Here is a 15,755-nt window from a genome sequence, read left to right on the forward strand (position 1 = left end):
GACATTTATTAAGTTCAGTTGTTTTTTTTAAATAATTAATTAAATTAATATAGATATAAATGAATTATAATAAATATTTGTAATAATATCTAAATTTTGTATCTTTTCCTAAAATAAAAAGATCAAAAAAAATCTGAACAAACTTGGACATATTGATCACAAGAAAATATATTTAACATAATTTCAATTGTTTATATGAAACGTATTGAAAATACCACTTATTAATTATTTTAGAATACAACAGATAGGTTCAGAAATAAACTGAATGAAAATTTATTTTACTACAAGTTTAAACTTGTTCAAAAATTGAATTATTATTCTATAATTTGTATCATTTTGAAATTGTATCAAATTAATTGTAGCTGTACATATATTACATTGTATATTCCACTAGTGTAATATACATATTGTATATTTCTTTCATCATAAAAAGAATATAATTGTTGCAAACAATTAATATTATACGATCTTGTCACTTTTTCAATTAGCTATCAACGTGTTAAGATTAAACCATAAATTTATATTGATGATCACAAAAGATAACATTTTTTAAGTCAACTGGATTGCACTATCTTTCATCTTTTTGCTCTGTTTCTTTACAGTCTTAACCTTCATAATAGTCTTCCCAGACTTTCCCTTGATTGGTAGAGATTTTTCTTTTAATGATTTCATTTGTAACTTCACTTCTGCTTTTGATAATTTTTTGCTTTTTATACTCTTTACACCAAGCTTGCTGTCTTTTTTAACTTTGGTAGTAGTTTGAATCCCTATACCGGATCTTATACAAGACCCGGGTAGCTTGTACTAGGCAGCAACTTTCACTTTTTTCTTCCTCTTTTTCTTCTTTTTATCATGATGAAGTTCTTGTTTTTTGGCTATACAGGTGCGACAGTACCAATCCTCATTGTCAGCTGGTGGTACTTGCATACCAACACACACCCTATATGATTGAAAATATGTAAATTAAACACACACACAGAAAACATAAATCAACTAAATCTCGAGGCAAAAAAGAATTCTTAAGTTTTAATTATGTCATTTCATCATCGTCTATATTGTAAAGGTAATTGTACTTTGTTATGTTTTTTAAAAAGCAAAGGATAAAGAAAGAAAATAACAAAGTATTAACAAGATAAAATGTGAGGAAAAAAGCGGAATTTATTGGAGGAACAAAAGGTAAAAAAAGTAATAAAAAAAAAGAAGTTAAAATAATATAGTGTAAATATAGTGATATTAAAAACTCATATTTAAGTTGTAGTTAAGAAAATAATTTAATAATTAAAATTTTTCATTTCTAGTGGATATGTAATTTTTCTATTTTTAATATGTTCTCTAAAAAAGTAATCTGCTATGGTTTTTTGTATTTCAATTTACATAACATTTTTATAATATAAGAAGAAGTGTTAAAAGATACATAATATTAGAATTGTTTATATTTTTAAGTGTTTTAGTCAATTTGTAAAAAGAAAGGTAAAGATATGTTCATTTATATTAGAAAACAGCCTTTCTTAAAAATTTATGGTATAGCTCCAAATAATTATTGTTTTATCAACATTTACTTACCAATGATACCATGCATCACAATCATCACAACCAACCATAGGTGATCCATCATCTTGGTTACCACATGCAGGACAGAACCAAACTTTATGACCACCTTGATCCTGAAAAACTCATATGACGATAAAAATACAACATACTTCTCTTTTATGATATGTTTGGATAAACCAACCCATCTTTTGTATTGTTAACATGTTAACAATATGTTACTAAAAAGATATGTAATGTACATTAAACTCTTAACATATTTAAGAATTGTATCTTATTGTTTATACTGTAATTAGAAAATTGAAGAACTGATAAAAAATATGTGACCAAAGGTACTCAGTAGATGATAAAATTATTATAGTCCAAAATTAATGAACACTTTTTATATAATTTATATATATATAAAATAAAAAATATAATATAACAATTGTATATAATACTTATAATCTGAATAACAATATTGATGTTATGTATGTATACATATATACGCATTTATATATAATTTTATAATGCTATATATGTAAATACATAATATCTTTAGTAAGCTGAGATATAAATGAAAAGAGATCAAAGTTGAATGAAACTGAAATATTTCTGAATTAAAGTAGATACATAATTATGATTATTAACATTTATAAACTAATGAAATATCTGTTACAAAAATTAATTAAAATTTTTCATAACAAAACCAATACCTTGAAAATAATACAGAATTTATGTAATTACCATACCACATACACATATTTATATCTATCATTAAATGCAACTTATGATTTAAAAGAATAATGTATGCTGATGAATTATGATGAATTATGAATAATGTATGCATGTAATGAACATGAATATAAGTAGGGAAGGAATAACACATTTACACAAATGTTAAGGTGCTGGTCTGCGGTAATTAAACAAATTTTCACTTGGCCCACAAATATGTTTTATAATAAATGCTCATTTGCAATTTATATTTCAATTATCCAAGAACCAAGTTATCATTAATTTAGAAAAAAATTATTTAATATTTCAGGTGTATATATTTTATTAGAATTAGATATTTATCATATTTAGTACTGAAAGTTTAATTATATTCAAAATGCTTATTGTCAGATACAATATTTGCATGTCTACCCTTATTTGAATCTAATCTATTTAATAATAATTTTTTATTTCTATATTTAAAAGTAGTACCTATAATAGACAATAAATAAGAAGTCAAATATGAACAATGCACATACAAAGTGAATCACCTAACTTTAGGACCAAAAATTTCTCTATTGTCTTTAATGATATGAAAATATTTAAGTAAGGAAATATTTGTTACAGAAGACTAAATATTATGATAGAAATTTTTTTTTTAAAGCTATGGTTTTTAAGATTTTAAAGCCACTAACAATGTTTTAAATGATATGATATATTTTTGTTTCTACAACATTGAAGTTGATAGAAAGAAAAATTCATTCATATATAATTTTTAATTTTTATAAAAGATAATTTATAATGTAGAAACATAATGTATGTTTCTTCTAAGATAATTTTCATATCTTAAAAATTGGACTTGCTGAAATAGATGAATAAATATTAAACATAGAACACCAGAAAATTATATGAGCTAAATATGATTTTCAATAATATTTCAGTTATTAATATGAAAAATTTCTTAATATCTACACACACTGTTTCTACTTTAGATTGTATTTTTTAAAAATTATTCTCTAATATATATTAGAGAATTCCAAACATTCCCCATAACCCATTCTCTAAATGACCCAAACATCGACATTATGATTTTTTATGATATTTGTTTTTTCATAACAAACTCTTCTATCTGAAACATTTTCTTTCTAACACTAAAAATATAGGAGAGATTTTAAATTTTTATGTTAGATAACTCATCTTGTATAAGACGATGCAATGTATAAACATCAAGATATATGTTGTATGTTATAATTATTTAACCTTATTAGCATATAATATAATTATATATAAAAATAATATTTTCATGTTTATTATATGTTATTAATATATTGGTTGCATCAGACTCTTATTACATAAATTAATCTAAGTAAAAGATAATGAAGACTCATTTAAAATATTCTAAACTGATAATTTTAATAAGTAAAGTTACTGTATATACTGGTTTCCATACAAATAGAAATCTTGTGTGTATTATTGTTTTATATAATTTAATTTGTAATAGTTACATATTTCTATCTTCCTTCATATAGTTTTATGTAAAGTTATCTAAATGTATAAATATCCATATATATTAATATCAGCTGTAATATTTATTTGTTTATAAATATTAAAAAGCTTTCTTTTATAGAGGCACAGATAAATATATAAATAAATAGATAGATATAGAGAGAGAATGAGAAAAGAAGAAAAACAATATTTTATTATTATGTAAGTTTGATTAGCACATATAATCTGTAATGTAAGAGAAAAATTATTCTATTTTCAATATAAAATAATTTTACATAAAATAATTTTTAATAAACTTTCATTTATCCAGTTAAAGCTTTATTTATCAAGTTTTTAAATTTAATTCAAATGCTTTTTTCACACTCAATTGTCATTATATTTAAACATGAAAATTATAAATTAAATATGTGTATATAAATAAAATTATGAATTATATATATATATTAATATGTTTAAATCACATATATTATTGTTATAAAATATATACGAAGTTTTTTATATTATAAATATATGTTCTTTTTATGTTCATTTATCTATGTATATAGTTACATAAGTTGTAATTGTTATTAAAGGCAGTTTCAAGAAATTTTATAATAGGAATTTAAGAACAGTAAATGTTTTCACATTAAAAGTTGAAAACTTTTCTAATATCATAACCATGATAGATTCAGGCAGAAGCTAAAGACAACGCACAAACCCATATTTCGATAAAATTGACACAGATAGAAAATAGATGATACTTTACAAGGAGTATCTAATGACTTTTGTTTAGAATGGGAATGTACTCACCACAGTAGTGGTTGGTGTTGGGGGCAGCGCAATCCTGCCATTTTCTTTGTCTTCCTTAGCATCATCCTTTTTAAGAGCTGCATCTGCTTTCGTCTCTGTGCCGTTAAAACCGTTCGTTATATTCCTAATTGTTCTGCATGCTATGCTTAATAACGACATGCAAGTTGCATGCAATCAACCAATCCTTTGCTATTTCGTAAACTATTTCATATTTCCCCCTTTCTGTATTATAATAGTTATTCATTCAGTTTTAAGAAACTATAAAGTATATTGTTTATTAGTGTACTTATTCCCTTCTAAAATTAAATTTCTTATAATAGAAACCTTTTATTATCTATTTAAAGATTGTTATCATAAGTAAATGCTTCAATTAAATTTGTTCATAAAAAGGTATTTATATATTTTTTAAAATTTTAGCAAATTAAATTAAAATCATGAGTATATTATCTATTTTTTAAAAATTCTAGAGTTATATATAGTTAAGTTATACATTATTATTTCTCTAATGAAAGAAAAGGAATAAACAAGAATAAAAAATAACTGTAAATATATTAAATACTGGGCTTTTTGTAATTTTAAATTACATTTTACTTTTGTGCAAATAATAAATTCGTTTATAATTTACTGGCCCCTGTATTTCTTTAAAAATAGGAGATTAATATAATATTGTCAATTATTTACTCATTTTATTCACATATATTGCATCAAGTGTATTGTCTCCATATCACTTATTTTATCGACTTTTATGCAAGGAAGTATAATACTATTTTTACATCTTTAGATGTTTTAACATTGCATGTCATATAAAAACTGTAACTGAATTATATTACAATATTTCTGTTAATTTAGTGTATTTTAAATGTTCTAATGTAGGATAACACATATTATAGTATAATGCATACATAGATATGAACTACCAAAAAATTAAATTAAAAGTATTTTTTTTCTTTTTTGCCTGTAATTATTTAAAGAAAACAAAAAAAGAAAAGAAAAGAATAAATTTGGCCAATTGTATCTAATATCAATTCTTTCAAATGCAATATAAAATATCTACTTTATATTGAAAGAGCAAAAGAATTACTGAATTAAAAATGTTTAGTTATATATAATATATGTCGGAGTCAGGTTGGCATTTTGGAGCATTCTATGAACCTTTACTTATTTTACCGTCGCGAATGTAGCTAATATTTATCAGTACGAATGTGGACACTACAAGAAGCTATGAGTAATGGCAATAGGATGTTCGAGATGATGGTGACAACGAATTCAGGTTCGATAACGAATCCACGGTCCACGGGGAAATCCTGCTGTCCTTCCATCTCCGACATATATAACATATTATATTAATATATATATATCAATATGTGTGTGTGTGTGTGTGTATTGATTTAGTATTTTATAATAATCTTTTTTTTTAAATTGATTATATTTTTAATGCCATGTATATAAATTTATACAAAATTTCAAAAAAATTCATAAGCGCCTATGTTAACTTTCTTCAGTAATCAATATCTTAAAATTATCCCTGTACATTATGTATATAAATAAGATATTAAAATTTAAAAAGTAAAGCATAATGTATTTTATTATTACTGGTCATATATAGAATGCTCCTAGACACTCACCTTGAAAAAACCTAGAATACTATGTTTAATATTTTCTTTTTCTTATAGAAAATGCTGAGCAAAAAAATTACTGGAAATATATATTTGTAAATATATTAAATCTTCTATCTTAAAAGATTAAGAAGAAAGGTTGAAAAACTTTGTATATTATACTTTTTGAATGTTACACATAAGGTCTGAAATTATTATATTTGATAACATGTAATAACATATAAATTTAATAAAACATAATAAATCAACTTCTTATGGAAAATATTGTATAAAGCTTTTAAACAATTATGTTTCACTAAATATAAAATAACTAATATTTTATTCAAATTTACTTTTTATAAAAATAAGCTATGTGCTTATTTATAAAATATTCATAAAAAGTAATAACATTTTATCAATAAAAATTTTTACGTTATTTACAAATTACTTTCAGCAAAAAACTTTTATGAAAAAAGTTAAAAGACAGGTATCTATATGCTTATTATTAATATGATATAATTGTTCAATAAAATTACTTGTACCAATAAAAATGCCATGCACTTATTTTTTGGTAGTTTATGGAAAATATTAATACACTTACTCAAAAAAGCTTTTAGAATCTGTACTATCCTAAAAAAGATACATTTGCAATATATTTTATATTTTATTTTCCCTAATATATCACCCAATATTTGTTAAAATAATTTCTCAAACTCTTAATTGTAAATAAAGTTTAATAGAATGTTCAAACCTAATCTACAGATTATTGCATTTGAAACAAAATTGAATATTCCATTTAGAACAATCTAACGATTTTTTAAAAATTTAATTTTACCATGTTTTTAGATAGAAACTTTTGAATCCATCTTTATGAAGTTATACAAGAATATTCCTTTCTCCATTAAGATCAATCTATTTAAGCTACATGAAATATACCATATGTGCATTTGCATTACAGAAGAAAATACTAAAAGAAAAAAAAAGAAAGTTTAAAAATCCATTTCAATAGCAGTGTAAGTAATCAGAAAAGTCTTAGAACTTAGTTTTCTTTAAATTAGTCATTTATAAAATTTGTGGCTATTTAGTAATACTTATTATTAAAATATTTTATCATTGAAAAAATGAAAATGGATATTCTCAAAATATCTAATGGAATTAAGTTCTGAGACTTCTTTCAATACAAAAGATTCCACCTAATTGAATGTGATAGAAGTGCTAAAATTTGAAATAATCAAGTATATTGGTAATCACAACATGAAATACGTAACAATTCTAATGTAGGCTATAAAGTTGTTCTACATACACACTTTAGAGACAAATGAATCTATACAACAAAGCAGGCCAAATGAAAATTATACCGTCACCGCAAGTCATGAATGCATAGAAAGTAAAAAATGAAATATTGGGAAGCAGGGTTGTTGGATGGAGTGAAAATGGTATCAATGAATTGAGTTAATCTTTGCATAAAAAATAATCAGCTATATACGTAAAAAATGATTGAGACATTTTATATCTACATGAAATGTTTGATTGAAATTTAAATAAATTATCTGATATATTCTCATTTGAAGTATGTATAAAAACGCAAGAATGTTTAAATATTATAGCAATATTAATCTAAACAAAACTATGAATGATTATAATTAATAGATAATCAATTTAATGAAGGAGGGCTGTCATCTCAGCTTACTATACGAGATTTATTATAAAATAAAATTTTTTTCTCATCTGTGCCACTGTTTATCATTAATTCAAATCGTTTTTCTGTGTATGTACATATACTATTTTATAGTATGCTACATCCTTATGTAACACATATATTTTATATTTTAATATATGCCATAACAAATATCTTAACCCCTTGCGGACTACCACTGCATATGTGCGTTCTGCGTAAACCATCAATTTGGACGAGTAACTCATGTTTGCGTTTGACGAAAACAACTGATAGAGCCGAACGACTCATATATATGTCCCGCGTAAACGCGTTCGGCGAAAACAATTGATAGAACTAAAAGACTCATATGTGTGTCATTTTATTTATCCTGTGGAGAATTTGTATATGTACATATGTCTAGAATTTGACATTTATGAACGAAAAGCGCGTCTAAGCAGAAATGAGCACTGACAATTTTAAATGACTATCGCGGCAGTAGCTCGGCTCCACAGTACGGTTGACTTCGAACCGTACCGTCCGCAAAGGATTAATTTGTATGTATATAAGAAGCAATGAATTTAATAAAAAATATAACTATTTTTATTGACACATTTAATAAAATTATATTATATTATTTAATAAATTATATTATATTATTTAATATATATATATAATTATATTATTTAATAAAATTTATATTAATAAAAAGGAGGAAAACTATTATATCTCAACTATTTCAACTATAAACGAGAAAAGATATGTTAAAATCGATCATAAAAATTTAAGAAAATAATGATTAAAAATGATTATAATATTATTTCTTTTGAATGTGTAAGTTATGACAGCCCTATTATGATTCAATTGTAATTTTATAAAAAGGTATCTGATTCTTAACATATTTGAAATATTCTGAAATATTTGAAAACCTAATTAAATGTTATACTTAAAAATATAACATTTTTATATATTTGAAGTATATGATTATCATATAAAAATGTACTTACAAAATAATACGGTGGTGGTTGTTGTTGCGTCAGAGGAGGTGGGAGCTTAGGAGCAGGATCAAATTGAGATGGAGGAGTCTCTCTTTGAGGTAAGGCTTTGAAGAGAGATTTCTTTGCTCGAGGAACTGTTGCGAGTGGCACACTAGTAAGATTGGCAGAGAAAGTATCTGTAGGAAGAGCAGGGCTTCCATCTAATGTTCCCTCCTCTGTTTTCTTACTTGCCGACTTTTGCTTTGGCGGCCGCGTTACTAATGCTGATATTTTCGCCAACTCGGGACTTGGTTCTCGTTTCGTCTCATCCTCGGGCTTCTTCAGCAATGTCTTTATAGTTCTATAACACATTTCCCTAATAATAATGTATGCGTTATTAAATACAATGCGTGTGTTCAACATTAACGCATAATACGATTCTTCATACAACAAGAAAACAAACACAACGGAAATCCTTATAATAGCACAATAAGAAAACAAAACACATGAATTGAAATCATCACAAAAGTACTTATTGAAACTAAAAGAAGAAAATTAAAATTATCTGTGAACTTACATTTTCTTCATTGGAGCAGCATCAGGCGTTGGAGGTCTTGGAGAAGCTGTACCTAATTTTAGTGTTATTTTTGGTACAGCTTCTGAAATTTTATCTTCTTTCTATAATAAAAAGAAATTAAAACATTAGTCTCTTAATTTCAAATAATCTCACAAAAAATAATAGAAAAGAAGGCAGTAGAAATATTTATAAAAAGTGACTTTTCTACCTCTTTCTCTTTTCGCTTATCTTTCTTTTCTTTCTTTTCTTTAATTTTATCCACCTTTTCCTTTTTATCCATTTTATCCTTTTTTTCTTTTATTTTCTCCCCTTTCTCTTTGTGCTTTTCTTTCTTATCTTTCTTCTTTTTTAATTTATCTTTCTTTTCTTTCTTATGTTCCTTTGATTTCTGAAAATAAAATTTATATGTAATAATTATTTAATAATAAAACTGATATACATATACACTTTTATAAATTATTTGGGGAAAATGTTATTTTAAGTTTTAATATTTCACATTATCAGTTTACTTCCAATAAAATTTTGATTTTGATTATCTAAATAGGTCTGTTAAATCGATATTCAAAACTTTGTACTAAATTTTGATTTTTGGAATTTCCTGAATTTAACCGTTTGAAACCAAAAAAACAAAATTATCATTTCAAACATTAAATCGAACATCTTATTTCTATTCGAATTATTTTTAATAGAAATTATTATACAATAAAGTGTATAATTGGTGAAATTCCATCAATTGAAATGAATTCATACCTGATCATATTATATTTGAGTAATTTTAAAAATGTTCATTAGACCTCAAATGACTTCGAGTATCATTTATTTTAACTTATGTATTTGTTTTTTTAATCGAAAGTTCGACTATTCAATAATTAGAAGTTATTTTGAAAAATCTTTCCTTTAAATCTTAATTGCACATATCATTGTTCTTTATTGTATTCAGAGAGTTTGATTCTAAATATAATTTAGTTTTACCGCTATAAGAAGTTATTTTTTTCATTCGAAAATTTCAAATAAATCTTGCAATTCTCTTCCTTTATCTTTAGTCTAGAGAAATTATTATATTCTTTGACATTTTTTTACAACATACATATTTTATGCATAAAGTTAATTTGGAAATTAACATCTCAATAAAGTATTAAAAATTTTTAACTCAAATAAAATAAGCAAATTTATATCTTCATTCTGCAAACTCATTTACAAATATAACAATATGATATAAAAATTACTTAGTAGCTCTTCTGAATAAAATAAAAAAGAATTATCCATAAAATTAGTAAAATAGGAGATGGAATTGTATACAATACAAATACATCAAAATTAGTAAAAATTACAACTTTTATAAACAATATCTCCTTAATTATTAAGTTTTGATAATAATTTATGTTTAAAATCATGCTTTAAATCGAGTATTAATTTTGCATGTGTCATAAACATAATGTGTTATAAAATAACTTATACTTTGTTCTTCCCCTTTCTTGGTTGAATCAATGATTTTAACATAACTCATAATTATACATACAGATATGTGATTCACATAACTAAAAACGGCTTAATATACTGAAATCTGTTTGATATATTTGAATTATTCTTGTTTTAGCTCTTTGTAATCTGCGTATCTAGACATATCTTTTATTTCTTTACTTGTTTTCTCGTACAATGTGAAGACTGAACTTCAAAAAAACACATATTTTTAGAAAATTTGGAATTTGTGTAATGTACTGCTATATAAATCACCTATAATCTCTTTGTGTCCTCTTAGAGCGGACATCTGAACTTGTTAAACTTACGATGTTCCTCCAAACGGGGACAACCGAGTGCAAAGGGTCAAATATGTGTTAGATTTGATTTATTCCACTAGGAGTTAAACTGGTTGGAAAATATCTTGTTAACATCTTTTTTCCATGTAAATTTTTGAGCTAATGCATTAAAAAACCCTCGCGATTTATCAAATTTGAAATCAAAATGATTAAAAAATCAACCTCCTAATTTTCCAAATGTCATTTATATGAATATTTATATATATTACAAATGTATAAATAGTAAACACATTAACTTTTATATGTTAACATTGCGATAATTGTTAAAGCTGAAAAAATTTAAGTAACTAGTAAAATAAAAAATTACCTTATCATTTTTATCCTGTTTTTCAATTTTGGGACTTTTTGAAGATAATAACGGCACAATAGGTACTGGTTTAGGGTACATATTTGGTGCTGCAAGTGCAGATGATAAAGGCGGTGCAACGGTACTCGTAGGAACTGGTGGAGGTATCTCTTTGTCCTGTTTAACCGCCTTTGATTTATCTCCTTTTTCTCTCTCCGTTTTTTCGTATTTTGTCATTGAAGGCGTTGCTTCAGTAGAGGAAGGTGTTGAAGGAAGCTTTTCCCGATCGAGAGGTTTGGTTCTTTGTAAAGTGGAGAAATCTTCAGATTTTGGTGGTAAATTTAAAAAGCGAGGTGGTAATGGTAAATTTGACATTGCTGGATGAGCGCCACTACTACCTCTTCCTATAGGTAATGGAAATCTAGGAAACATTGGATGCGGTATTAAACCAGGTGCTGGAGGAAATGTGGGGAAAAAAGGAAATGGAAGTGTCGGTGGAAAACTTGGTTCTTTGGAAATCTGAGGTTCAGGTGCCTGTGGTGTTTTCGGTCGATCTAGTATATCCTGTTCTGGCGCATCGTTGATAATCTTTGTCTGAAAAACGGTAATCGCATATCGGCGATGTCTTTCAGCGTCTTCTTCAAGCAATTAATAGTGCTCGCATACACGTACACGCACGCGTGCACTTGTGTTAATATCATATAATGCTATTTCTAAATAAAAGTCAACCTACCTTTTTTGGACTAACGCAATGTTTTGGGCTTCTTGATTTTAATTCCTTTTTTTTATTAATCTTTTCTTTTCTCTTCTTTTTATGATCTGTAGGTGTTGTGGGCATGTTCAATTCCGGAGTTCTTGGTGTACTGGGAGTTCCTGGTGGTGACATATCATCAAACATGTAAACATCTGATCCTGGACTTTGTAAACCAATTAATTCTCCTCCATCTGGTTGAAGGTGGACGTCTGGCGTATGTGGAGTCTTTTTTTCTTCTCGTTTCACATCACTATCATTACGCAATGCTTGTTTATCAATATTTTCATCAATAACTAAACCAGGTGAACTTTCTCTTGAATCAAGTTCTTTGTATTTATGTTGTATGTCTGATATGTCTTTTTCTTTATCCTCTCGTGGTTTTGAAATCTTTTTAAAAATGTTCAATTTTTGCTTATCTGGCTCTGATGGAAGTTTATCAATAGTGTCTTCTTTTTTTTCATTAGATGGTGGAGATCTACCAGTAACGTCGACTAATTTTTCTGGTTTTGTCTTTGGTTGTGTACTTTTTTGTAATTTTGGGCTAATAGCTGTTTTAGGTGATACTAATTTAGGAGTAGATGGTCTGCTTGATGAGCTTGGCATAGTACTTTGTAATTTCCCACCTACTGACTTTAAAGGTTTTAATTTAGCTAATTCTTTCATACCAGCCAACTTTTTAATTTTATTATCGTCTATCTTATCTGGTTTAAATAATTCCTTAGCACGATTCTTTTTCTTATTTTCTTTATCAAGTTTACAATCTTCTAATCCTTTCTTTACAATCTTTTTCGGTTTTTTATCATACTTTAGTTCGGGGGGTACCATAGGATAAGAACTAGGTTGTGACGAATCTGAACAAGTTTGATGGGGGGTTCTTGCTTCAGGTAGTTTTCCTTCTCGAGCAGGCGATAAAAAACCTGAAGTAGTCATCATGACACTATGAATTTCACGTAATGGTCTACCTTCTTCCAGTACTTTTACACGCTTTGTTATAGGACTTTCAAATGAGACAGGATCTCCTGGTCGCTTAAATACTACTTGTGGTGACATCCTATGAGGAGATACATTTATAGAACTGTTACTTGATGTACCACTATTCAATGTTAAGTCGGATGTCCCATTTAATAAATTTTCTGCTTTCTCTGCTATATATTCTTCTGTAAAATAATGTGAACAATATGTAAATTAATAAAATTTCACTCTAATTATATAATTTCCTGTTTATTAAAATTATTTGAGATCATTAATTAAATTGATATTTATTTTTCTACAAGAAGTTGAGATACTAAATATTCAATATTTTTACTAGCAATAGTTTACATGTTAGGTGTAAGCATATCTTAATATACATACAAATTTGACAAAATCTCTTTTTACATGAACAATTACTTCATAGATTATTGATCACGACAATTGTTTATAGATATACTAACTTTTCTAATAAAGCAATGTAGACTAAAATAATATTTTATTCTTATATTTCCATTACATTATGATGATCTCAAATAAAAATAAAATTTTATGTAATAAGAAAAAAGTCTGTCATATTATATATATAAGAATCTAAATATTTCTTATATTGCTTAAGTTATTCATCATTGTAACAGCAAAATAAGATATATTTTATCGAGATAGATTGTACGAAGAATTACAATCTACATTTATGCAAAATTTGACAGTTTTGGTGAAATTCTTTCCAATTTTCATATCTAAAAAGCAAAACATTTGAAACATTGGGTTGTAAATAGTATAGTAAATAATAGTAATAGTAATAAATAACATAAATAATTTTGATCAAATAAAGAAAAATATTGAGTTTAACCAAACTTACTTATGTTACAACCCAATATATAAGCAAAATAAATTTCTTTATGTTCATTTCAATGCTTTATCTTTACTTAAAAGCTTTCTTTGGTACAATCAATACATGTGGTTGAAATAACTTGTTGTGTTTTTAAAAGGTTATCCTGCATTTCAGAAATACTTTATTAGGAGCTTTATCTGGGGTTAAACAATGACATTAATATGAATATAAAATATTTTGATATTCAGTTTTAAAACATTATATGTGTATTTATATGTGAGTAATAATTTACCTTCAGTATCAGGAAACATGGCTGGTAAATGTTCATGTACATGTACGGGCCTTGTTACAACTTCCCGGCTTCCAGGTTTCAAAAAATTTAGATGATTTTCCCGTTGAACTGGAAATTTTGGTACTGTTACAGGACATGGGACAGAATCTACATTTTTTATATATTCTGTTAACTCTTGTATATCAATATTCATATGTCGAAATGCTAAACCTAAATCATCAAGATTTGCTTCTGTTCTTCCCACTGAAAAAACATTTAATATTATATTTAAAATGAAACTACTATGATTTAACTTTTATATACTGCGTAATTATTTATAAAGCCAATAGAATTATCTTGATATTGTTTAAAACTTCAATTAAATCTCTGTAATATTTTAAAAATACTTACAGATTTCTGCATATTGATGAGCAAGTCTTGAAATTTGTAAAATATATTCTTGCATAAGATCAACCATAAATTCTAATGGTGTAGAATTGATTGAATGCCATCCAATCGTTTGACAAATTTGAGCAACCACCATTTTTAAAACACTCCTACTATATTCTATTGACATCTTCAACTGAAAAAAATAATACAAAATTATTAATTATAATGGAAAGTAGCAAAAATCGATAACTGAAAGAACATTACTAGAACTTTATAGTTTAATACAGATATGTGTCATCTTTTAGTAAAATAGTGAGATTCAATAAATTATTTTCATTAGATGTAAAAATGATTTAATATGAAATTTTGCTTTCACTCACCAATGTAAAAGAAATTATATAAGTTCTAATTCTTTCGTTTATTAATATAAAATATCTACATACATTTCTATTCTACTACTCAGCTTCATTTAGCACTTCGATGTTAAGTCATGCAATTCATTTTGATAATAATACACGTTTCATTTATAATGTACGTAACACAATGAATGTAGAACGAAATCCGTTTTTATTGCTTTCACATTTTTTAAATGTATTTTTGCTTCTTTATAACCATTGATGCACATTATACACCATATACGATAATGGCGGATAATTTCTTTAGTCATAGAAGTAAAAAAGATAGCGTCGTCTTAGTTGTATTTGACTCATTTCTGTTAAAGTATAAAATCTAGCCAGACTTGAGTATTAAAAATGTTCTATCATTATTATTACATTACTTGTTACATACATTTACATAGATTTTATTATACGAATATAATTTTATGTAACCACAAATTAATTCCATAACAAATTTGACAAAAAAAAAGATATGACTTTTACTAAAAGTTATTTTCTTTATTACAAAAGAAATATCAAGATGTTATATTCCATATTTATTCACTTTTATTCAAATCACACGATAATATCATCAATCACAATACATATGCATTTCGATATTTATTAAATCCACAGACTAATAAATGGAGAGATGATTCTATTGTAAGTGTAACTAAATACAGAGATAGGTATCTCACATACTCTAATATCACGACG

At 25.8% G+C, this 15,755-nt stretch overlaps 1 protein-coding gene across 6 annotated transcripts; it reads right to left on the bottom strand.

The window, feature by feature from the left end:
* Positions 1-608: 608 nt before the first annotated feature.
* On the bottom strand, positions 609-15,678 carry LOC100743667 (transcription initiation factor TFIID subunit 3). 6 transcript variants are annotated; one of them, XM_012384785.3, is made up of 11 exons: positions 15,543-15,678; positions 14,683-14,854; positions 14,293-14,535; positions 12,176-13,353; positions 11,464-12,036; positions 9,548-9,727; positions 9,340-9,440; positions 8,793-9,138; positions 4,537-4,631; positions 1,564-1,664; positions 836-940 (listed from the first exon to the last, which is right to left on the bottom strand). In XM_012384785.3, the coding sequence occupies exons 2-11, from the start codon at positions 14,846-14,848 to the stop codon at positions 876-878; spliced, it is 3,048 nt and encodes a 1,015-aa protein (XP_012240208.1). In that variant the 5' UTR covers positions 14,849-14,854; positions 15,543-15,678; the 3' UTR covers positions 836-875. The 6 variants fall into 6 exon arrangements, with proteins under 6 accessions (XP_012240212.1, XP_003488940.1, XP_012240208.1 ...); XM_012384787.3 differs by lacking the exon at positions 15,543-15,678 and adding an exon at positions 15,105-15,428; XM_012384784.3 differs by lacking the exon at positions 15,543-15,678 and adding an exon at positions 15,042-15,428.
* Between the last annotated feature and the right edge of the window lie 77 nt (positions 15,679-15,755).

This window comes from Bombus impatiens, unplaced genomic scaffold, assembly GCF_000188095.3.
Source record: "Bombus impatiens unplaced genomic scaffold, BIMP_2.2 scf_0296, whole genome shotgun sequence".
Taxonomy (NCBI): domain Eukaryota; kingdom Metazoa; phylum Arthropoda; class Insecta; order Hymenoptera; family Apidae; genus Bombus; species Bombus impatiens.

Excerpts from the sequence above, each read along its gene's own strand:
- LOC100743667 (XM_012384785.3), bottom strand. The coding sequence starts at position 14,848 with ATGTCAATAGAATATAGTAGGAGTGTTTTAAAAATGGTGGTTGCTCAA. Across the intron at positions 9,441-9,547 it reads ATAAGCGAAAAGAGAAAGAG|AAAGAAGATAAAATTTCAGA; the intron begins GTAGAAAAGTCA and ends TTTTTATTATAG. Across the intron at positions 941-1,563 it reads TGTGATGCATGGTATCATTG|GGTGTGTGTTGGTATGCAAG; the intron begins GTAAGTAAATGT and ends TCAATCATATAG.